At 40.5% G+C, this 23,157-nt stretch overlaps 2 protein-coding genes across 10 annotated transcripts in view; both read left to right on the forward strand.

Moving 5' to 3' along the window:
- Nucleotides 1-393: 393 nt before the first annotated feature.
- Nucleotides 394-9,089, forward strand: eno1a (enolase 1a, (alpha)). Of its 2 annotated transcripts, none has more exons than XM_023956545.2 (12): nucleotides 394-533; nucleotides 2,327-2,432; nucleotides 4,450-4,545; nucleotides 4,668-4,726; nucleotides 5,346-5,415; nucleotides 6,229-6,362; nucleotides 6,473-6,695; nucleotides 7,041-7,238; nucleotides 7,491-7,692; nucleotides 7,810-7,918; nucleotides 8,018-8,076; nucleotides 8,584-9,089. In XM_023956545.2, exons 2-12 carry the CDS (start codon nucleotides 2,348-2,350, stop codon nucleotides 8,645-8,647), a joined length of 1,299 nt encoding a protein of 432 aa, XP_023812313.1. In that variant the 5' UTR covers nucleotides 394-533; nucleotides 2,327-2,347; the 3' UTR covers nucleotides 8,648-9,089. The 2 variants fall into 2 exon arrangements, with proteins under 2 accessions (XP_023812313.1, XP_023812312.1); XM_023956544.2 differs by lacking the exon at nucleotides 4,668-4,726 and adding an exon at nucleotides 5,001-5,059.
- A 2,392-nt stretch (nucleotides 9,090-11,481) lies between these two features.
- Nucleotides 11,482-23,157, forward strand: part of rerea (arginine-glutamic acid dipeptide (RE) repeats a) — a 145,841-nt gene continuing 134,165 nt past the window's right edge. For 4 of the 8 annotated variants that reach the window (XM_023956535.2, XM_023956539.2, XM_023956540.2 and 1 more), the window contains exon 1: nucleotides 11,482-11,839. The gene's annotated coding sequence lies outside the window, so the exon portion shown is untranslated. The remainder of the gene's footprint in view (nucleotides 11,840-23,157) is intronic. The other 4 variants (XM_023956538.2, XM_078950720.1, XM_023956537.2 and 1 more) reach the window with 4 other exon arrangements.

A 23,157-nucleotide genomic window follows, 5' to 3' on the forward strand; every position in this document is an offset into this window, starting at 1 on the left:
CCCCCCCCCGGGATGCCAGACTCCTCCTGCTCGTGAACATGTTTTTTTCATAACCTTTGTTGCAACATTACAAAATCAAACCGTAATAGATTACATCCGCATTGAATAACAAGAAAATAAACTCTTTTGTGTGGCATATTTTACAGGAAATTAAAAATGTACATATGAACAGTACAGTGTGTATTCCAGTAACTATTTTTCCCATTTGAGCAAACTACGTTACAAAGTTCCAAATAATTTTTTTAGCATTTTACAAAGCGAACAATATTTATTTTTAGTATATTGACTGTTGGTTAATTTTCTGTGTTACTTTTTACGTTTTGACTTTTAGACATTTTTCTGTGGGCGAACGTGCTCTACTGCTCGCCCTCATCAGTGACGTAACTTGCTCTCAGCCAATCACATCGCTCGGCTCTTTCCTGGTTCCGTCCACTTAACATCCAGTTCAGGTCGGCACGAGCGCCTTCTTCGCGTGACCGCACGAGACAGACGCAGAGCACCGCACCGCTCCTGTACACAGCTAGGCCGCAACGGTAACTCAGCTTTATTTCTTCACTTTTTTGTCGTGTCATAACTGTCATTAGTATTTTCTGTGTCCTCTATGTAAAAAAAATGTCCGCTCTTCCTTTTCCCTGTCGGTGTCCTAACACATCCTCGACGGAAGCCTCGAATATTTGTCCTTGTGGTAGCCGCATCCTACATTATATTATAATTTTTGTGTCGGATTCATGACGACAGCGCGTTTAAAAACGTTTGATCTTCTAGCTTAAAGCCCCCCAAATGACAGGATGGAGAAGTTTGCAGCACGCCGTCTATTTTTAAACCGTCAGCTGGTGAAACGTGTCTCCATTTGGAGCTGCAGGATGTCGGGGGGGGGGGGCGTCAAGTTGCAGGTTCACGTCGATGCAGGCAGACTTTTTTTTTCCCTTCACGTTTCATTTAGAAAAGAAACGTCTTTTAGCCGTTAAAGATGGCAGTCACAGAGGCACGCGCTGACTCAGAGTGAACTACCGGTTAACAGACATGGGGGTGTCCGGCCTCCTCACGACTACACGGGGTTTTTCCCCTACAGTCACGAAGAGAGTCGATTTTCCTCTATTTGTAGGTTTTATTCACCTTTTTTCCAGCTATGTAGTTGTTTTACTTTATTAGTTTATTTTTTCACAACTTGAGGTCACCTAAATTATAGCAGGAAATCAGTTTGAATGAATGGGATCTCAGAAAGTGATCAAGTTTCTACTCTTAATTATTCACGAAGATTAACTCATCTTTTAATTTCCACCACTGAAAAAGGGGGTCAACTTGGAGGTGCCCCCTCACTAAAAGACACATTATTATAAACATATTTTCCTTTTTATAATATCATAAAAGAAGTAGTTTTGCAGATTAGGTAGATGAGATGTTCTCACAGCTGTTTAAATCAAGTAAACCCAAGAAATACTTTCTAAAAATGTCCCATCGAAATGTTTCTTCCTTAGAAGAAACGTCTACCTATAAAAATTAGTATTAACGTACTACATGCGACCGATGTGTGTTCTCACAGACACATTTTGATGGCCAGTAAAAAAAAATGGGGGGGGGGATACAATAGTCATAAAAAGGAAATATTTCTGTTTAGTTTTGTGTAGACACTGATGCATTTCCATTTTGGCTTTTAAAGTTAGTATTTTCCATCACTGTGTGTTGTACTTGCATTTACTTCACAGGCTTAGAGTAAAGTTAGTCACTCAGTGCAAGTTAATCTATAGATATTGGCCCACGTTGGAGCTGATAATCAATACGGTGCTGCAGGCATTGCTGCCAGACTGTCTGATATTCCAAACCTTGTTTGACCTCCATCCAGCACACATTCTGAGAGATACCAAAGGCTCTGGAGGTTTGAGGCAACACTAGGGCCTCCAGCTCATATCAGTGAAGTGATTCATTAAACAAAAAGAGACTAAACCCTGCATTTGTGTCAAGTCACACACCTATTGTGCCCTCTAGGGGGAAAAAAACTGGAGCTTTTGTGCAATGATTTTGCAATCCTTTTGTAATATGTGGTAGATTGAATAAAACTGCACTGCAGAAGCCCCGCCCCTTTTTCAAACTAAACATATCCTGAATTTCAGGCCAGCCAGCATTAGTCTGGAGGTGTTCACAGCACTCATTCATTCAAACTCACATTTGAGGTTTTGTTGTTTGCAAGTATCTCATATTTGTTGTTATTTGGAGTGTTCCTGTTTGTGTTTAAGTCACTGTGACATTAAAGCTTTGACTGGATGCAGGCTGCCTGTCTGGTGGTCCTGTGAAGCTTTATTGAAATCAATTTCCCTTTTGATGTCAGTTCTTCTACAGATCTAGAATCATGTCCATCCTGAAGATCCACGCTCGTGAGATTTTTGACTCCCGTGGCAACCCCACTGTTGAGGTTGATCTTTACACCAAGAAAGGTAATTTATACTTTTATGTTTTGTCAATCTTTTCTGTTTGCCAATATGTTGCACCTCCACTTCTCTTTCTGTGAAGTTTTCCTGAATTTTCAGATGATTATATTAATGGTGTAAAGGTTTGATTAACTTGAAAAACTTCCAAACCCCTAAAAGCCTGAAGTGCTGCATTATATACAGCCCTGGATTTTAACTCCATTCAAACGCTCAACTGGCCACTTTAAAAAACAAAAGTATTTAAATGCGGACTTTGACGTCACCCATGTGGTGAAGTAAAAACCATTTGCGTGTGAACATTTTGCAAAGACTAATCGTGAATCTGCTTTGTTCTGATGATGACAACTTGAATAATGCATTTAAATCAATTTTTTCAAATGAGAAATTTTTCAAACGCAATGCATTGTGGCCTATATTTGCTAATCTAGTGAGCATCAATGCACACTAGTACATTACAAATACTTCTGGTGATGTTCGGTTGTACTGGATTTCGGAAGCTCTATAAAATAGTAAACGCTCTGTGTGCACCGAGAAGTGAGTGACGTTCAGCCATGTGCTTCGTTTTTGCAGAAAAAAATCACCCATTAAGGTCAAAGACGTTCCATCAAAAAATGAAGGTTAGACATCGTAAGGAAAACGTTTGAGCAGATGTAGCCATTGTTTAACACGATCTGGTCTTTGTTACGACAATGAAAACAGATTTTGAACAATGTGTTGCAATATTAAGCTGCTATTTTAAAGACGTGTTGTAATATTTTGCAAGTTTTGCAACATTGATGTGGTCCTGTCATGAATTTTCCCTAATTTAAAATGATCAAAGTGCTGCTCTTGTAATTCACAGATTGTAGTTTTTAATTCGTTTCATAGAAAAGTAAAGGAGTTGCTGTATTAGCGTAGCTTCTTGGCTGCTGTGTTGCAGGCTGAGGGCGGGTTCAGATGATGTGTATATAAAAATGGCTCTTGTAATTTAACACTGCCTCGGCTGCACTCTCATACTGTAATGGTCCCATCACTATTGCTCATACAGTACAGGGAGGCTTCCAGTACATGTTTACTTGGCTTGTCTAAAAAGTTACATTCTTTTTTTGTGCTCAAAAACGTCTGTTTTCTGCTCTCATTAGCTCAATGGTAAAAGTTCCCATTAAACAGCCAGACTCTGAACTCAGCAGTTTGACTGAAGCCAAGATCAATTTATTCAATGAACTAATGGCCCAAGCGTATCTGTAGGGTTTTTGGGAGCTTTTCAGTCCCATGAGGTCACACAAAAGCCTCGCTCAGCCGACTGAAACCAAGTGGGAATGTTAATGAGGCAGCCTAAATGACCACTGACATGGAAGTGAGGGAAACAGGACGGCTCTTCTACAGACAGCTTTTAGTTTTTAAACAGTTCTTGGTGCTTTTCTGATGACAGCAGACTCCCTTTTTCTTTTTTTTTTTTTTAGATCCTGCAGCCACACCAGAGATGGTGTGCAAAATATTTAATCCAGTGTTTCTTTTCCACTCTTAGTGTTTTTCACACTGGTTATTTACATAATAAGTTCTTTAAATGGGTTGTCTCCAGGTTTAACAGAAAGTGATTTTTGTCTAGAGATGATCTGTTAAATCTGAACTGAATATATTTGCTCTAAATCCTCTGAGCGCCTGTCTGCTGCTCCACTGAGCAAAATCCTTTTTTTTTTTTTTTTTTTTTTTCCCCATCTACTTGGTGAATCCATGTTGGTTTTACCCAACATGCCTGTCCTCTGTGTGGGCGTGTTTTGGTGTCCTGCCACAGGCTCACTGCACATGCTCAGTGTGGGGTCTCTCTCCTGTTATGTCACAACCTTCATGCAGCTGAACCTGCTCACCCCCCTTTGTCCTCTCTGCTTTGGTTTATCTTCCCTTTCACACATTGAAAGCTCCCAGCAGATTCTCAGCTGCATAACACCACAGATATTGATGTTGGGGAAACATGCTTTCATGATCTCATTGATGCATTTAATGGAAGATGAAAACATTGAGAAATGATTTGTGTGTCTTTAAGGTCTCTTTAGAGCGGCAGTTCCCAGCGGAGCCTCCACCGGCATCTATGAGGCCCTGGAGCTCCGTGACAATGACAAGACTCGCTACATGGGCAAAGGTAAGACGACCCCAAGGTTACCTGCTTTAAGCTTCCTGCAACACCTCTACGATCTCAGCATTCTATTCTTTTTTTTTCTTCTTCTTTATGTCCAATTCCTGCGTTTCTCTTCCTCCTGTTAGGAGTCAAAAGAGCAGTAAAATATATCAATGAGTTCTTGGCTCCTGCATTATGTAACCAGGTAAATAGCGTGTTGAAGACCAGGATGAGTCTTTTTCAAACCACTCTGTGCACAAAAGCATGAAGAATGAGTTTGCTTTGGAGACTAATCCTGTCAGGAACTAACAGATGTTCACAGAAAAAAGAAAAGCAGCAAATCAAAAGATGACATGAATTTCTTTTACATCATTCTTAACACACTTTTGTAAATTTGGATGTTCTGTGGTCATCTGTCTGGCCTGCTGTGCATGACCCTTTCCTGTCTGGGTCAGTCATGGTCTGCTTGTCCCTTGCAGGTGTCTCAAAAGCAGTTGAACATATCAATAAAACTATTGCACCTGCACTGGTTAGCAAGGTAGGACCACTTATTGTTTGACTAATGTTATTGTGTGTTTAACTTCATTGTCCCACTTTAAGAAGATATTGATCCTTTCTAAAAAGTATCTGGAAACCATGTTGCCTCTATGTGGCAGTTTGTCTTTGGATGTTGTTAATATTACTAAACATTAATGTGGCCTTGGCACAGCTCCTTCGGTCTAATTCTGTTACTTTAAGTATTTTTGTTTTATTTTGAACTAACGAACTGTTAACAATTTAAGATAAAGTTTGATATTTATTTTTGCAACTTGTGTTTTAATCAGGATGTCAACGTCGTGGACCAGGAGAAGATCGACAAGCTGATGCTGGACATGGATGGCACAGAAAACAAATGTAAGGTCACATTTGGGTTTAATCTTTTAACTCTTGTTGCAGCTTCTATGTGGTTTTCTGCATAAAATAGAACAGAAAACCATATTTTGTCAGACAAAATTTACTGGGACAAAGTTGGGAATTATCAAATTAATTATCAAAAGAACTACAAATTCTTCATGGTGATGAAACACACCCTTAACCCTTTACCTCAAGTGTTCTACTACTGAACTTCAGACGTTTGCACAACTACTGTCATTCCAGCGGATTCTGAAGTGGAGAAAAGCACTCATATGCAGCACTAAAGTAGTGAAGTGCTTACGAAATCAGCCCATTCTGTTGCAGAGAAAAGCACAACAAAGCTTTACGTTAGTTATGTTGCATATCGATGCAAAGCTGATAAAGAAAGCTGCTCTTCTCCACATCGGAATCAGAGGATTCACATTGATCGTGTAAACGGTGGAAGACGTCAAAGAGTGTGTGTTATTTAGGCATCGCCAGCGACATCTCCAGGGTTAAAGCGTTAACCTTTTCATAAATTGTCAATGAATGAAGGCAATTATTTTTCCATTACTCAGAACAAACATTAACATCTTTACTACTATAGTTTTAACATAAACCTGTATTAAATCTTCTTCAAAATAAGCTATTTCCTCAAAGTAAGATTTATTATAAAATTTTCAATATTAAAATAAAGATTTACTTTACTGTATAAAACGGTAATTTTTGTCAAAAATGTAGTTTTAGCAGCTGAATGCTAAACCTGAAATACAAATAATTCTTGCAGATAATAGTTTTGCGTTTGGAATAATAGTTCTGCGGTTTTCCCTTCAGCAAAGTTTGGTGCCAACGCCATCCTGGGCGTGTCCCTGGCTGTGTGCAAGGCGGGTGCAGCGGAGAAGGGCGTTCCTCTCTACCGCCACATTGCAGACCTGGCTGGCAACCCTGAAGTCATTCTCCCCGTCCCTGTGAGCATCAGTGCAGTTATCCAAGCCAGGCTTTAGAGAGGACACCAACAGATTTATCCAGTGCCACTCGTCCACATCTGACTCCACGCTGCTCTTCTGTTTCCCATCAGGCTTTCAACGTCATCAATGGCGGCTCCCATGCCGGCAACAAGCTGGCCATGCAGGAGTTCATGATCCTGCCTGTTGGAGCCAGCAGCTTTAAGGAGGCCATGCGCATTGGCGCCGAGGTCTACCACAACCTTAAGAACGTCATCAAGGAGAAATATGGAAAGGACGCCACTAATGTAGGCGACGAGGGTGGCTTTGCCCCCAACATCCTGGAGAACAAAGAAGGTGTGCGATAAACTCCTGCAGCAGTTGAAGGAAAATGGGGTTTGGTTCTAAGACGACAAAAGTATTTAAAGAGACTAAACTTCATCATAGAAACATTTGCAGTAATGTTTTCTCAGGGGTAAACGTTCATAAAGCCTCCAGGGTAGTAGCTAATCCATTTCACTCTTTAGGCTGACATACAGTATGGTTTCTAAATTAAGATCTTAGCTCAGCACTGAACACAAAGCCTGCCAGGCGCTGACTGCTCTGTCAGACCAGGGGGCTTATATGGCACCCCCTGCATTCAAATCCCTATTATTTAAATAGCCCTTTATGTCACATCATAACAACGTTGTTGTTTTCCAGCTCTGGAGCTGCTGAAAAATGCTATTGCTAAAGCCGGCTACACTGACAAGATCGTTATTGGCATGGACGTCGCTGCCTCTGAGTTCTACAAGGACGGCAAATATGACCTGGACTTCAAGTCTCCAGACGACCCCAGCCGCTACATCTCCCCAGACAAACTGGCTGACCTCTACAAGAGCTTTGTCAAGGATTACCCAGGTAGAAAATCCTAAATTGTTAAATGAAAAGATTATTTTTCTCCATGTTTGCAAGATTTAGATCTTCTCAATAACCATCATTCAGCAGGCAGCTGTATTCAATATTAAAGGCTAGAATATTCTGTGACATCAGCAAACCGGCACTGAAATCTTCAGATACCTTGTTTTGTTTCCTCCAGCACCACCTAGTGACGAAGGAGTGCATGTTTTGGGGAGCTCTTTGTCATTTACATGAAACTTTGTTCCCCCACAGTGGTTTCCATTGAGGATCCATTTGACCAGGATGACTGGGATGCATGGGCCAAATTTACTGCCACCACCAGCATCCAGGTGGTCGGCGATGACCTCACTGTCACCAACCCCAAACGCATCGCCAAAGCCGTGGCTGATAAGGCCTGCAACTGTCTCCTGCTGAAGGTCAACCAGATCGGCTCGGTCACAGAGTCCCTGCAGGCGTGAGTGTCCACAACTCTCCTGTTTCATAAATTCAAATAGTGACTGCAGTGTCGATGGTTTCAGGAGGATTTAGTGTTTCCGGTTATTGGTTAAAATATTTATTATTTGTGTTTTAGCTGCAAGATGGCCCAGAGCAACGGCTGGGGCGTGATGGTCAGCCACCGCTCTGGAGAGACAGAGGACACCTTCATCGCTGACCTTGTGGTCGGTCTGTGCACCGGACAGGTAAAGTGACATTTGGAAGCATTTAGATTAAAAACCAGCACGAAGCAAACACAGTGAGATGACTCTGAATTTCTTTTCTTTTTTTTTTTTTTCTTTCAGATCAAGACGGGTGCTCCTTGCCGATCTGAGCGTTTGGCCAAATACAACCAGATCCTTAGGTGTGTCCGATTTCTACAATCACCCTCACAAACACATGGTTTAGTTGGCCGAGGTTGCAGCTTCTGGTGTGACTTGTTTGTGACTTAAAAAAACGTTGTTGGACAAGATAGCAGAAGGGATATAGGGCACTGAAGGTGCGGATCAGTATTTGCTACTCGCAGAAATGCAGAAGAAGAAGCGCTGCTCAGTCTGATGCTATGTTCACACCAGGCAAGGGATGCGTGTTCAAGAACACGTTAAACAGGCATTCTTTAACGTGTGTTTAACACGTGGTGGTCACCCTGGACTGTCGCTACCAAATATTGGCGCATATCCGCCACCTACAGTTGGAAGAGACTTGGTGTGAAATGTCAAAGAGATGCCGATCTCATGAATCTTTTTCCGAATTTTTTCTGTCACAGTTTAAGTTCCATATATGAAAAGACTTGTCATAATTTCAGCCGGGCACACCACAGTTACTATGTTCTTTCCCATAATCAATTTTTTATTTTTTTTTGTCCCCCCAGGATTGAAGAGGAGCTTGGTGACAAGGCCCGGTTTGCTGGCCAGAACTTCAGGCACCCCATCTGAGCAAGTTGTCTCCCTCGGGTCAACGTTTTCTCATTGCTCACAAGATAATCCCCAAATATATGCCACGCTAGGCCGCCTGCCCCTGTATGGAAAGAAGGAAAGAGCAACACTGTAACCCAAGGTCCAAGTCTGTGGATTGTGGCGTGTGGGCGCGACAGTACATCAGCGCAGCCGCAGTTCATGTCATCCTCCAGCAATGGTTCAGCTTCTGAATGTGACGGTCTCATGTCTATGTTAGCGTTACCGTGTGAGTTTTTTGTTAGGCTTCTTGTGAGTTGTAGTGATTGTGGTCCTCTATTGAGTATATGAGCTACTGTAACTTTAGCACTGCTCTGCCTGAAGCAATGATAACCGTACTGTATGTGCTAAATGTCACATCTGACATGGTCTTGTGTTGATGTAAGTGTTGGCAGAAATATGTAATAAAAATATAGTTTCCACAGGTTGTTGTTTGTTTTGTAACTTAAACTCTACGGCAAAAGCAGGAAAAGCATCTGAAATTAAACTATTTTTAGAGCAACTAGACAAACAAATGTAAAATGTGTTGCAAATCCCCTCTTTTCTTATTATTGTCATGCAGCGTGTGTGTGTGTGTGGGGTAATCTGAGGGGGAGAAACATGAGCCCAGTGCTGCGGTGCGATATTGCCCCCCCCCCCCCGTTTGTGTGAAGCCTTGGGAAGATAAATCAGGTCTATTCATCACCGGTACGGTGGTGGTGGGGATAGCCAGCTGGATTCGTGCCACAGCAGTTTTGTCTGATCCCTCATTGAACCTGCTGCTGTTGGTTAATCATCACCGAGGAGGCGCATTAGAGAAAGCTGGTACAGAGACCTGACCTGCCATCAGGAAGGTCTGTAGATGACTGCTAATGTTTGAATTGAGAAAAAAAAACATTTTTGACAGTTTATGCTTAGACTGTAAAACTACACTATTTATCCAATGTGTTTAATATTATGTAAAAGTAAGGTTTAATTTTAAAGAATCCTGTTGGTTGCACAGTGAAAATGAGACAGTAAAAAAGTCTGATTTCATTGGGTTTGGCGCCATCTAGCGACGATGTCAGCTAAGTACATTTTCTAGGAATTGGACAGATGGTCAGAATAAAGGAAGGGGCTGCTTAATGCAGGTTTGCAAAAGAGTTTACTTGTAAAATATAAAATATGTAATCTCAATGTTGCAGTTGATCTATTACTAAGATATTTTTGTAATTTCTTGCTGAATATGCATTCAAATAGTAATTTAAAGACTTATATGAAAGACTAATATGGCTAGATCTTACTTGCTGTCAAAGAATCTTTATTACATTTTTACGTGTAGATTTTTGTTTTATTGTTTACCAGCTGTTTTAAACAGAACTATGGTAACAAGATAATTTCCCTATGTGGGATCAATTAAGTTCTATTCTGTTCTATTCTATTAATAGCCGGATGCAAAGCTATTCTGACCTCTCAATTTTTTTGAAATTCTAGATTTTTAATGCTGTCCTTAAAATTGATTTAGATCAATATTTCTTATAGCTTTTTATTTTTTCATTTTGCACATTTTAGTCAGGCTCATAAACCTGATGAACTAAGTTACTGTAATGTTTTTGTCACAGGTTTTCATGGCAAAATCAGTGTGAAAGAATTAGCATTTAATGAGTTCCTATTTGAAAATCTCTAGTTTGCCTCTTTATTTATTCATTTATTTGTTATTTATGTATGTCTGTCAAGAATGTTATGTCCAACAATTTATTCTTGTCATTACGTTTGTTTATTTATAGTTTATTAATATAATTATTGATTGAATCAAGTCATGGCAGTTTATTTCTTAAACAAATAACTCCCGTTTTCCTGCTCTACTTTGAGGAGTGTTTGATGATGTATAAAATGAAATACTTCCCTTCTTTTTAAGCAGTAAATCAAACTGTACTTGCCTTTAGTTAGTATTCACTGTATTTAATTAATGTAATGTGACCTAAGTGTGTATTGTATGCATAACTGCAAAAATCTCTATTTATGATTATGAGACACAATCATTTTCTTACATTCTACGCTAATATTTCTTTGTTTAGGGTTTTCAATGCATGAAATGCATCAATGCATTTCAATATTCCTGTAATGTGTTTGATATATCTGAGGGATTTTGTTGTATTGTGTACAACCAGTGCTTTTAACAAAACAATGAAAAACACAAACAAAACAAAAAAAGAAAACACACAAACAGTGCAAACCATTTCACTTCCTCAATACATCTTTCCAGACTAATTTAGCTGGGGATTAATACACTTGCATAATTATACACCAACACACACACACACAAAACAAGAGCCTTCAGCTCTCTACTGTTTGCTCAGTTGTTGGACAGGACAAGTTTAAAATACCAAAAACAAAAACAAAAAACAGCAACAATAAATTGATCAAATCAATTAGGGAGCCAAAGAGTGTTTAGGGGAAAAAACAAACAAAAAAAATGACGGAAGCAAAAAAAACAAACATACTACATAAAATAAATAGATATATAAAAATTAAAATACCAATTGATTAAATAAAAAAAATTATTATAACACAGGTGCCTTCCTACTTTTGAGTACTTGTAATTATGTCCAATAAACATATTGTGTTTTGTGTTTTGAAGTGATTAATTTTTTTTTTTAGATATATGCAATATTTAATATCAAACATATGTCGATTCTGTTTCAATTTTCAATGTTTTCTGCCTCCTTAAATCCAGATTAGGATTATTTGTGGGGGTTAAATAAATAAATAAATAAATAAATAAATAAATAAATAAATAAATAAATAAATAAATAAATAAAAAAAAGCACAATGACGTGCTATTCCCATCTGTGGCCAGTGGGTGGCGACATTTCACCGGTAAACTTAGAGAACCTCCAACTGTTCTCACCCCAAGATGAAGAAGGATGCTGTCATGCTGAGTGCCTCTCACACATTTGCCAGAGCATCCCGGCAACGATTAGTCCCTCTTTATTCTTAAGTCCATCATTTATGACACCATTCCATCAAAGGTGTTTCGCTCCGTTGTAGCTACATGAGAAAAGACACACAGGTGGCACTGCAGCTGTTTACTACTCTGTGTAGTGGCGACACTTGGCTAACTAACGTTGGCTAATTGCCTCTGCTGTTGCTATTGTTTGTTGTTGCAGTATCTCATCAAACAAATCACAGATGTTGTAGATCAAGCGCTTTAAGGTAAGTGCCACAAGCTCCAATCGGCTTCTTCTTTGTCTTTGACACTTATCGGCAACCGAGAGAGACATGACAAATGTGAAGAAATAGTTTGTAAACGTTGGTGTGGAAACGCACATCCTTGCTTGCTAGCTGCTGAGCTAATTTCCCCATTAGCATCCGCTAGCTGGTTAGCTGATAGAGTTGTTTGCCCCCTCAGTGTTGCTTGTGTACCATCATGAGCTGGTTTTAGCTGCTAACAGCAGTGAGCAGCACTGATTGGGAATGCCAGTTAGACGCGGTGTAATGCCTGGACACAAACAGCTCATTTGACACCGGCTAGCTCCGAACACATGCAGTAGACTCAGCCCAAACGCTGTTTTGATGTGCGGCGTTCCAACACGACCTGATAAAACAGTACAATACTTTCTAGCCAGCGCAGCATTTTTCTCCTTTTTCATTTTTAACTCTCACGGAAGAGTAGCGTTTCCAGGGTTTAGCCAGAGCCCACGGTGGAGCTATTGTCATTAGCTCCAGGAAACGTTAGCCTTCGAAGCTATGTTGCTGTCTTTGTGTAATTGAGTTGTGCATATAGTAGTAATTGTACGAATTGTAGCTTTTTCTTAAAAATATCCACGTGGAAATGTTATATAAACGGCAAACAAACCAAAACAAGCATATTAAACCTTTTCTATATTTTAATTTACTGATATTGTATTTCAGCAGATTTTGCACTAAAGGTTGAGAGTAGTAATTCTGTTGTTTTGTAGTCATGTTTATTACTAAAATAGTTTATCATTTAGTTTCTTCAATTTGCAAATTTTTTCAAATTCAAATATGTTTAATGTTTTTATTATTTGAATCTAATAGAGAAAAATGTTTTACATTATGTGAAATACTTTTGAGTGTATCAAAATAACTCCTTACACTCTATCTGAACCATTAATTAATGGGGGAAAAAATCTGCAATTTTGTAAACTCTATGTGAAATGATCAAATTGGAAATGAACCCTAGTTTTGCTCAGTTTAATTTAGTTAGAAAATATAACTCATCATTGGAAAACACCAGTTACAACTGGGAATAAAGATGTATTGCATCAATAAAAAAAAGTTGTTTTCTATTTGGAAACCTTAAAATAGTTTGATAAATACATTTTTACGTGAGTTATGTGCGGATCTGCAGTTGTCAGTGACTTATTTAATATAAACCTGTCATTAAATTATTAAACAGATCTGCATGGAAGCAGAATTTTGATTCCAGCTCTTACTTAAAAAAAACAAAAACACCTTAGTGTTGGTTTTGCATTAAAGGACAAAAACGTCCGATGGAAAACTCGTGCTAGAAATGCTTCAAACTGTTGCATTGTGCTTCATTCTGTTAAAGATGATGAATCCAGATCAGCAGTGTAAAAGGTTATCTTTGGCCCTCTTGCTAGTTTGCTGCAGAAACAACAAAGACAATTATTACCAAAAAAAAGTTTTACTGCTTTAAGACATAGGAAATCAAACCCATTTATCCTTAGAAATAAAATGATAGAATAAATATACCACAAACCAAGTGGACCACAGATCACATTTCTGATATTTTAGCTGTTACACTGATGTCACCTTGTTCTTGTGGGTTAATACCTGTGGAGATAATCCGCTTTCTGAGAGAAATAAATTAGAAATGCTAGATTTTTCATCATGTTCTAGTGGTTCTCTATTATATGAAGTGTTTTTAATTCTCTAATTGTCAATTATAAAATCTTCTCAGTTGAAATATTGCTGTATTTCCTCCTGGTATTTGTTATTTCTTTGTCTGAGGATTATTCGTTTAGTAGTACCTCATATTTAATAATTTAGTTACTGTATCATATTTTGAAAAGAAAGATCATGAGACAGTTTTCCTTGTTTTGAGAATGCTGAATGAACATCATTTACGCGTTGGGGTGAAATCGTTTGAATGGAATGAAGCATCCAGATGTTCCATTTTCTTCATAAAAGGGTGTTTTTGTTCCGATGATTGTTAATACCCACAGTAGAAAGGAAGCAGTGGACGAAGAACCAAGTGGATTGACTGATTCTGCTTTTCCTTTCAGTGTTAAATATTTGTTTCACTGCAAGATATCAGGCTGTAGCATAGAAAATTAATGGCCTGAACAAAGGAGCAATGTCGCTCAAAGACCTCTTGATGGGCCATTCAAGTGCTGTATATTCATTAAAAATAACAATCTGTCAGCACTTACTGACAGCCCGCACAACAAGCCAAGCTCTCTTTATTGTTCTCCAAAGATGTTTTTTTCAGTTGCCGTGCCAAGAGCCGGGTAATTGGCTGTAGCAAAGCCTTGCATGTGTTGTTTTAAGATATTGGGCTGACACACACGGGGCACAAACTGGCAGAAATGAGGCGAGCGAGCGAGCGCACTCCTTCGTCCTCCTGGCTTTCCTTTCTAGTTTTCCTCCAGCGAGTCTGAGGAAGCAAGACACAAGATGTGTTTTGTGTTCTCTGACAGCCTTCACCTCTCATAAAGCTAGATCCAAGCGCGCTTCTTCAAACCCCATCTTTGTTTGACTCGGGTTTAGCTCCACCACGGAGATGGTATCTAAAAATGCTGTTCATGTTAACAATTATGAACTGTCTGGTCTTTAAAGTTCAGGATGTGATCAGATCTGATTTCCATGTGAGCTCAGCTGTGCTGAGGTCTGTCTCACTTCATTTTGCAAATGCTGACGGTGTCTGTGGCTGGCTTGATCACATCTTTACGAGCGATAGGCTTTTTCTGTTTTTTTTTTTTTGTTCAGTGCTCGCCTCTCAGCAGGCCACAGGTAGTGTGCATATTTCCCCTGTAGAATTCTACTTGTGTAACTCATTTCAGTATCTTTTGTACGTGATGTACCTGAGTGTCTGTAAAATGGAGTGTGAGGAAACTGAATATGTAATCTTGGATAACATTTGAGTTGTGAAGAAATAACAAAGTGGGAACAAAAATGTGATAAAGGCACAGATTTTTCTGAAAACAAAAGTTTTTTTTTTGGCAATAATTAGCCTGAATTGATATACAGCTGCTAGGAAATTTGTGGGAAATCCCTCGTTTTTTGGGGGGGATTTGTCAAGGAAGCACATTGTTTTCTTTTTCTTACAATGAAAAAAAAGGGAATAGAAATGTAATCTAAAGAAATAACAGCCATCTCAGGGTAAGAAGGAAATGAAATGGTGCAGGATCAGCTGGCTGGCCCCTCAGGAGAAGCAGGGAGAAGTCTGGGGGTGGGGTAGTTGTAGGAGTGCTTTGTTGCTGCTGCATGTGTGTGTGTCAGTACTGATTAGGTAAGAGATTGCCTCATGTAATGACACGGCATGGTCCGAGGGCTGCAGGAACACAATGCGTAACAGTGTCTTAGTGCACACATACCCTCCAGCTGCCCGCCTAGAGACTCTTCCCAAAATATTTCAACAAATTTGGGGTTTCCCCATGCACTCACAGATTGGCATCATTTACTGGCACATATGGTTCCATGAAAAAGGACAGCACTGGTCCCACCCCTCTGCTACTTTAAATCTAAATTCTAAAAATGAAGAGTAGACTGTTGCTACTCGATACTTGAGCGTGTACTCGTAGTTGGAAGAGTCTTGGTGTTAAAAATCGAAGTGGTGCAAATCTCGTCAATCGTGCTCCCGGCTTTTTCTTTCACAGCTCTATTTCGATACATATAAGTCATAGAATTCCAGCCGGACACAAACCGCATTTATTAATGTCTCCTCCAATTTTCAAATGGTTGGCAGTTCCGTGTTTTGAAAAAGACGCTATCCATAAGTCACGAACAGTTCTGAGTCCCTGATAGGTCAAAGTTCAACTGGTTGAACTTTTGACGCGTGTTTAAGATCCGCACGTTTTGTATGTAGAGCCCCAACTTAAAAACGTGCGTATTTACAGGTGAATGTGAGAGTTCTGAACGTGGATGCCCGAAACGCACATTTACACAGATTTGCGTGCGTTTACATAGACTTTTTAATCCGAAGTGGACACTTGAGCGCGCATTTCCCAGCCTGGTGTGAATTGAACCTTAGAGGACTTGGGATTAAGCTCGCTGCCTTGGGTAAAGCTGGAAACGGCTGCACAAAGATCTCTCAGTGCTCGGATGTTCTTTATTCTACAGTCAGACAGACTGTCAGCAAATGGGGTTGGTGCTGTTGCCGGTCTCCCTCGGGGACGTCGTTCTGTAAAGATATCGAGAGCGCTCAGTTCAACGAGCCAGAATTCTAAAGTGTCCGTTAAAGATTTACAGAAATCTCTGGCACATGCTCACATTTTTGTTGACATTAAAGGAAGAATGGAGTTCACAGGAGGACACTGGACCAAGGCGCCGCTGCCCAGAAAAAACACTGCAGCACGTTTGAAGTTTTTCACGGCACTGCTGGGCAAATATTCTGTGACCGATGAAACCAAAATGTAATTATTTTGGAAGGAACACACAGAGCTATGTGTGGAGATAATAGGCACAACATGCCAACGTCGAAACCTCATCCCCACCGTAAAATATGGTGCAGCGGTTGTCATGTTTCAGGGCTTCTTTGGTGTCTTGAGGCCTGGACAGAGTGCTATCATTGACAGAAAATGAATTTCAAAGTTAATCAAGATGTTTACCCAGAAAACCTAAGATCATCTGTCTGCCAAATGAAGCTCAACAGAAAATGGGTGATGCGATGGGATAAGAACCCAAACCAAAGCAGTAAAACAACAACAGAATAGCTTCAGAGGTAGACAGACCTTCTGGGGCGCCCCACTCAGAGTCCCGACCTCCACCTTACTGAGATGCTGAGGCACGACCTGAAGACATGCCAAGAATATTTCTGTTTTATAATGAGAAATGGTCCAAACTTCCCTCTGCCAGGGCACAAGCTCGACCTGCAATAGCTGCCAAAACAAGGTCAACCAGTTATTAAATCTCAGGGTTAAATCCTTTTCTCCCTTTTGCTGTGAATATTGACATGTTGTGTTCAATAACATGAAAACAAATGCTTATGTGCTTTCAATTAGTAGACTATTTTTCTGTTCTTTGTGACTCAGATGGTGATGGGAAGTCATCTTGCACCCAATTTATACAAATATTGAGGTAAACTCCTTTGGGATCACATACTTTTTCTCTCATCTGCAAATAATTACATACAAAACACCGAAGTGTTGACTTTAAAGTGGATAATCTTTGGTGCAGTCTGTGTTTGAGCTCCATAAGTCTTAAGTAAAATCTTTTAAGTGTTGTCCTGAGCGATGAAGCACAGAGATTTTCCTCAGTGGTTTAGATAAATCACACGTTTCTTTATTTATTTTTATTTATAATTCCAAGTGCTTTCTTTGCTTTTGGCCTCATGGACTAAAGCAAATACGGCACCGATGTTGTGACTGCAAACATGAGGCCCAATTTGTCGCGTTTTAAAGCTGGCAGTGATGTTGTAAGATTTTAGATTAAACACTAAAGCAGCAAGAATGAGACTCCTGCTGTGCAGGCGATGCTTGTGGTTAAATGTGTCCTTTCTTTGTCCTTGTAGTTCACTCACACCCCGTGAGTCCTGAGCCTCGGGTTGACGTGTTAGTACTGTATGCCGCATCGACTGAGATTAAGGTGGACTCTGTACCGAGATGCTGTAAAGAGTAAATGAGTTCTGAGGATTGGATTTGGGGTTTCCACTGTAGCACTTCCTCTCTGATACTCTCCAGCTGCCATCAGGGGAAGGTTGTCAGAGAGATGGAGGGAAAAGAGACACTAAAAAAGGGGGAGAAGAAACAGCCAAGCACAACAGGGCTATCTAATAGATCAATTTGTAATAAATCTGTTGCCTCAAGCTGTTGTTGTTCGCCTCTGCTCAGTAAAAGGTTTCTACATTTCTCAGATGAGAAAATGCCTGACAGTGCGGGCATACAGAGCTATCAGTGGACGAGTGTGCCCGAAGCACAGTAAATTGTTTTCTTTGTGCTCACTTTTCATAGGTCAGACACAGTACTCTTTCATCATCACGTTCCGCTGGTCAAAAAAGTGGGGTTAAAGTCCCACGTCCATCATCTTTTCATCTATTTTCAAAGTGTTCCAGATGGTCTGTTAATTACGATTATGTCGTTTTTTGGCACAAAAAAAACCACCCCCAACAAAACCTGTTGTTTTCCAGGACATAGTTTCTGAAGACTAGACCTGCCCTGACTTCCCATCATCCCTTTGTTCACACGCTCTCCTGCTAGCTTACAGCCCCTCACACTCCCAACCGAACTTGACTGCTGCAACAAAAATGCCGAGCAATATCGGGGCTATCCAGCAGCTCAGACGAGGAAAACGGAGACGTACATGGATCTACTCGTCTACTAGTGGATGCATCGGAATGGAGAGGAGCAGGGAGCTTGTGAGCTGCCGACTCTATCACCGACGTCACTGCTACTCAAGCTTTTTTCAGCTGAGTTTTTTTTTGTCTGCTCCCGATTCATAACAATTTGAATAAAGAAATACTCAGAAAAGCAACGTTAAGCCTAATTTTCTTTATATGTGTCCTCCATAATGAGAAAAATGCCAAAAGAACATGTTGAAAACACCATTTTCATTAGAGTTGGTCTTTAAATCAATAGGGCTTAGCTCCGAACTTAGGAAGCAGCATTATTTAAAAACTCCCCATTATGCTTGAAAAATCCATTAATCACCATGAAGGAGCTATTGATAGAAGCATCAGCCAATCTGGTTAATACATTCTCTAGGAGTCATTGTACAACGTGGAGGTCCAAAAAACTATTCAAGCAGTACCATTATTATGACAGCATTTTGTCTTTAAACTAACAGAGAAGCAGGGTTTTCTAAAAACCACTTGGGACCTCTCCTGCGCCTCCTTCACTAGCAGCCACATGGACCGTACTAATTGCATTTTATGCCAGCCCCCCCCCATCCATCGGGGACTTGTGGAGGTACTGAAGCTATAATGTCACCAGCACTGCGCCGGCTCATAAAAGAAACATTTGCAGGCAGGATGAGAAGACAGGAAGGCGACGCGGCGAAAGTAAACACAGTTGTTGATTTCATTTAAATATCAATTGGTGTTTCTCTGCTCTGAATTGGTTTGTGGCTTTTGTCTTTTCATCTCTGCAGGATGCAGTTTAGTCCCATGTATTTTGTCGAGCAGCTTGGTTTATATTTCTCTGTCTAAACTGTAATTGCACCTGAGGCAAATTTATGTTAATGTGTTATAATAGTCGCTCTTGAAAAGGGCACATCGGTGGATATTTGATAAGCCTAAAATGGTAATGGATTTGAGGGACAGTGGGGTTGTGGGGGAAAAAATGTGTATTTTTCTATTCTCACTGTTTGTTTGCTCAAATGTCTGTTTACTAATTTGCAATAACAGAAAGGGTTGTTTTCTTCAAAGCTCAAAATCTGCGAGATTTCATGCTAACGAAGTGGCTAAGGCAGGCGAGCCGTTAGGTTGGCGAGTGAGAAGCAATCACTCCTCCAATATCCCAAAAATGAAGCAGCAGAAATCCTAATTGACTGAGAGGATGAACAGTTCTTACCCCGCTACTTGGCTAGCTGCTGTTCTCTAATGAAGATGCTGTGCTGCTCTCTCCCAACCCCCCCCAGCCTTTCAGTGCCTTCTCCCTTGCTTGCCTGGGGTAATCCCCCCCCCCCCCCCCCCTTCAGCTGCTCTGTTTCTGTCCCTTCTGCTCTTCACTGTCTTGTGTGTCAACTTGTGAATGCGACTGTTGCAGTGATTGAGAGAAAGCTTTGTACCCTAGAGGTGTCTGGGAGTGCTCTGGAAATCAAAGATAGTTACCGTTGCTTATGGGAAGTACGTCAGGAAGAACGGGGGGGGGGGGGGGGGGTTCGGCATTGATTAATATTGCCTCATTGATGACATGGATCTTTTTGGGGTAATGATGCAGCTGTCTGCCCGTGTCACCTTCCAGTGCTCCTTTTCAAACCACCAGTACGTGTTGTGAGCTGACTACTTTATAAGTGTATTGTTAAATTACATTTAGAGAAAGCTGGTTTAAAAAAAGTTTTCTGCACAATTCACTTGAGTTTCTTCTTGTTGGGTATGTGCCATAGCTAAAGTTCCTGTACACCATATTTTTTGGACTTTAAGTCGCAGCAGCCAAAAAATGCATAATGAAAAGATGAATCATAGTAGACGAATAGATGGCAACAGTAGACTGAATATATGAATGCTTCACTATCGTAACACATTGATGCTTATTTAGCTTCGTGAAACATAGGAGCAGTTGAATAAATGTGTACTACATTACCGAAACATATGAGCAATTATTAAGATAAGCTTAACACAAAGAACTAAACTCTTTATACCACTTCAAATGACTTAATCCTTTGAATTCTTCATCCCTTTCTGCTGCAATTGTGCTACGTACACTAGGCACATTCAGCGCTTTCAAGAACCCATGGTTAGCGCGTTCTAGAACGTGCTTCTAGCGTACAGTGTGCCCATTGGACTTTTGCTACCCGATATTAGTAGCTCCAGTTGGAAGAGGCTCGGGGCAATATCTGAATCTTGCTCTAGGATTTTCTTTCACAGCTCCATTCCGATATATGAAAGACTGGCTGTCATGTCATTCCGGCCGGGCACAAACGACATTAATTAATGTCTCCTCCATGATCAATTTTCAAACGGTTAGCAGTTCCGTGACTTAAGTTTCCATTCGTTACGTTCAAATGGTTCAACTTTCAACGCGTGTTCAATGGCCGCACGTTTTGTACATAGAGCCTGAAAAATGGATTTAAAAACTTGCATAGCGATGCTTGAATGCAGGAATTCAGAGTGTGGAAGCCCGAGACACGCATATACGCAGGTTACATAGACTTTCCATTGAATGTGATTGCTTGGCTGCGTGTTTCCGAGCCCGGTCGAACATAGCAGAAGACTGAGCAGCGCTTTTTCTTCTGCATTGCTGTCAGTTTCAAATACTGACACATACACCAACAGTGGCCTCTAGTGGTTAGGGTTTGGGTTAACCCATATAAGCTGCACCGGAGAATAAGGCGCCCCCTGGACTTAACTGTGCAAAAAACATGTGACTTGAACTTCAAAAATATGGCAATCCTTATTTTTTTGCGTTGCAAGAGAACTTGTCCTTCTTGTGCCTCAAACACATTAAAGTAAACAAATCTAAAGACTAAAGGCCCGTTCACACCGGGACGAATTTCGCCGGCGATTTTCGCCGACGTTTAACGCTTCGTGACTAAACAAAGGGCACCAATGAGAGTGTGCACACCGACGCGAAAAAACGCCACGCGTCAAAAAAAACAAACAAACCCGAGGCGTCTTTTTTTTTTTTTGACGCCTCGCGTCGAAATCTATTCGACCAATGAGAATGGCGCTTTTGCACACGTGTCTGGAGCTTCTGAAGTTACAGTAAAACACCACTTGGGGGCGCTCAAACATCAAACTGCCTTTCTGAGCACACATACCAGCGAAGAAGATAGACACCAAGTAGAGTCTACACTGCCGCGAAGAAATAATGACGGACATTCTAAAATATCCCTGAACCAAGCACCAGTTGGAGCAACTGGTGCTTGGAATATTCATGTTTTCTTTGTATTATTCTGACAAGCGCGTAAATACTTGCTCTCTTCTTCTGAGTGAAAAGCGACTTTAAGAAGCGTAAAGTTGCGCAGCGCCACCTTGTGTACAGGAGTATTTCTGTTTACATTAAGCGCCATCTAATGTCAGGGAATGAAATTGCATGTTCGCTCGGCTCATCGTCAGCGAAAATCGCCTGGGTGTGAACACAAAAAACGTGGCGAAAAACGGTGGCGAATAACGCCTGCCGAATATTCGTCCCGGTGTGTACGGGCCTTAAGAGAGCCATTGCTGAGGCTTTGTCCCAATATTCCACCTGTCTGTGAAGCTCACTGCAAGTTACATGTCACTCTATTTTAAGGTTAAGCAGAGCTTTAGTACAAGCTGACTTATAGTCTGACTACATGGAGACAAAACTGTGTTTTTTTTTTTTTTTTGCTTTTCACCTTAATTTGATCATAATTGGGCCACGGCTTAATTAAGTTTGGCTATCACAGTTTAAAAAAAAAGGAAAACTATTGTTGCACTTCTAGTCATTTAAATACCATTATTGCTTTTGTGAAGCATGTTTCACTGCCAGTCAACAGCAATTCTAAACACACCAGACAAACAGGAGCTTTAAATGTTTTCTTTTCTTTTGTAAAATCCAGCAGTGGTGGAAATTAAAATGTTTGAAATTCCGCACACATTTTGAAAGATGAATGAGAAAAACTCCACGGTGTTCGTGCTCCGTGTTTGGTAGCTTTGTCTGAATCCTGTTAACCACATGAATGTCCCCTGACCTCTCTGCATTATCTGTGAGTGTGACTTCAATTTAGTTTCATTTCAGATTTTTCTCTCTCTGTTTGTCCATATTGACACAAGGATTGACTGTCCTTTAGTTTAGCTGTGATTGACCAGAAGCTGGTTTCTAAGCAATAAATGCTTGTTTTGTCTAGTTTTGGTGAGAATGGGTTTTTCTCCTCGATTTACAATTTTTGGTGTCAGTCTCTTAATTATTGCGATGCTGTTGGTGAAAACTTGATCAGATGCTTGTCATGTCATTAAATAGTCTTTAAAAAAAAGAGCTTTTTTTCAGTTTTGCTTTCATATTCTCCTGAAGCAAATTGATCTGCTCGATACAATTCCTGCCTTGGCTGCTGCATATGACCCTGCAGTTATTCGACATCTGTGAATCTATGCACACACTTTGAGGTGTGGGCACGTACGACTTTGTGATAAAAATCCTCAAAAACAAAGCAAACTAAAGCAACATTAATAATTTTCCTCACTAGCAGGACAAATGTGTCACATCCTCCACTACCTCCTGCGGTCCCCAGAGAACCCTCTTTGAAGAACCTGCAATCATCTTTCTGTTTCTTGTTTCCCTCTTGACTTAGCACTCAGACTTCCTCTAATCAACTACAGATTCATAAAAGATCTCAACAAAAAAAAAAGAAGCACGGAAGAACAGCTTTGTCGTCGCCCCCCCCTCCATGTCTTTTGTCTTTCTCCTCCCAAGAGTTTCCTCATTCTCTTTGTATAGCTGCAGCCATAAAGGAAGTGAAAACAAGCTCGAAAACTGAAAGGACCTCTTTCTTTAACCCCCTCCTTCTCTGTCACTTTATCGCTCTACCTTGTTAATGCAGCTGGTCACATTACACGCTCCTTGTCCATTTTGTATGTGCTGTTAGAGAGAGATAAAGCCGATGAAAGTGAGAAATACGTGTGACATTTTCCGATTCTGGTGGAGAGACTGAGTTTGGGTGCACAGATGCACCGGTGCATTTGATTTCCTTGTTGATATTGTTGCTTTTAT

The sequence above is a fragment of the Oryzias latipes genome, chromosome 7 (assembly GCF_053564925.1).
Source record: "Oryzias latipes strain Hd-rR chromosome 7, Olatipes_Hd-rR_3.1".
In the NCBI taxonomy this organism is placed as follows: domain Eukaryota; kingdom Metazoa; phylum Chordata; class Actinopteri; order Beloniformes; family Adrianichthyidae; genus Oryzias; species Oryzias latipes.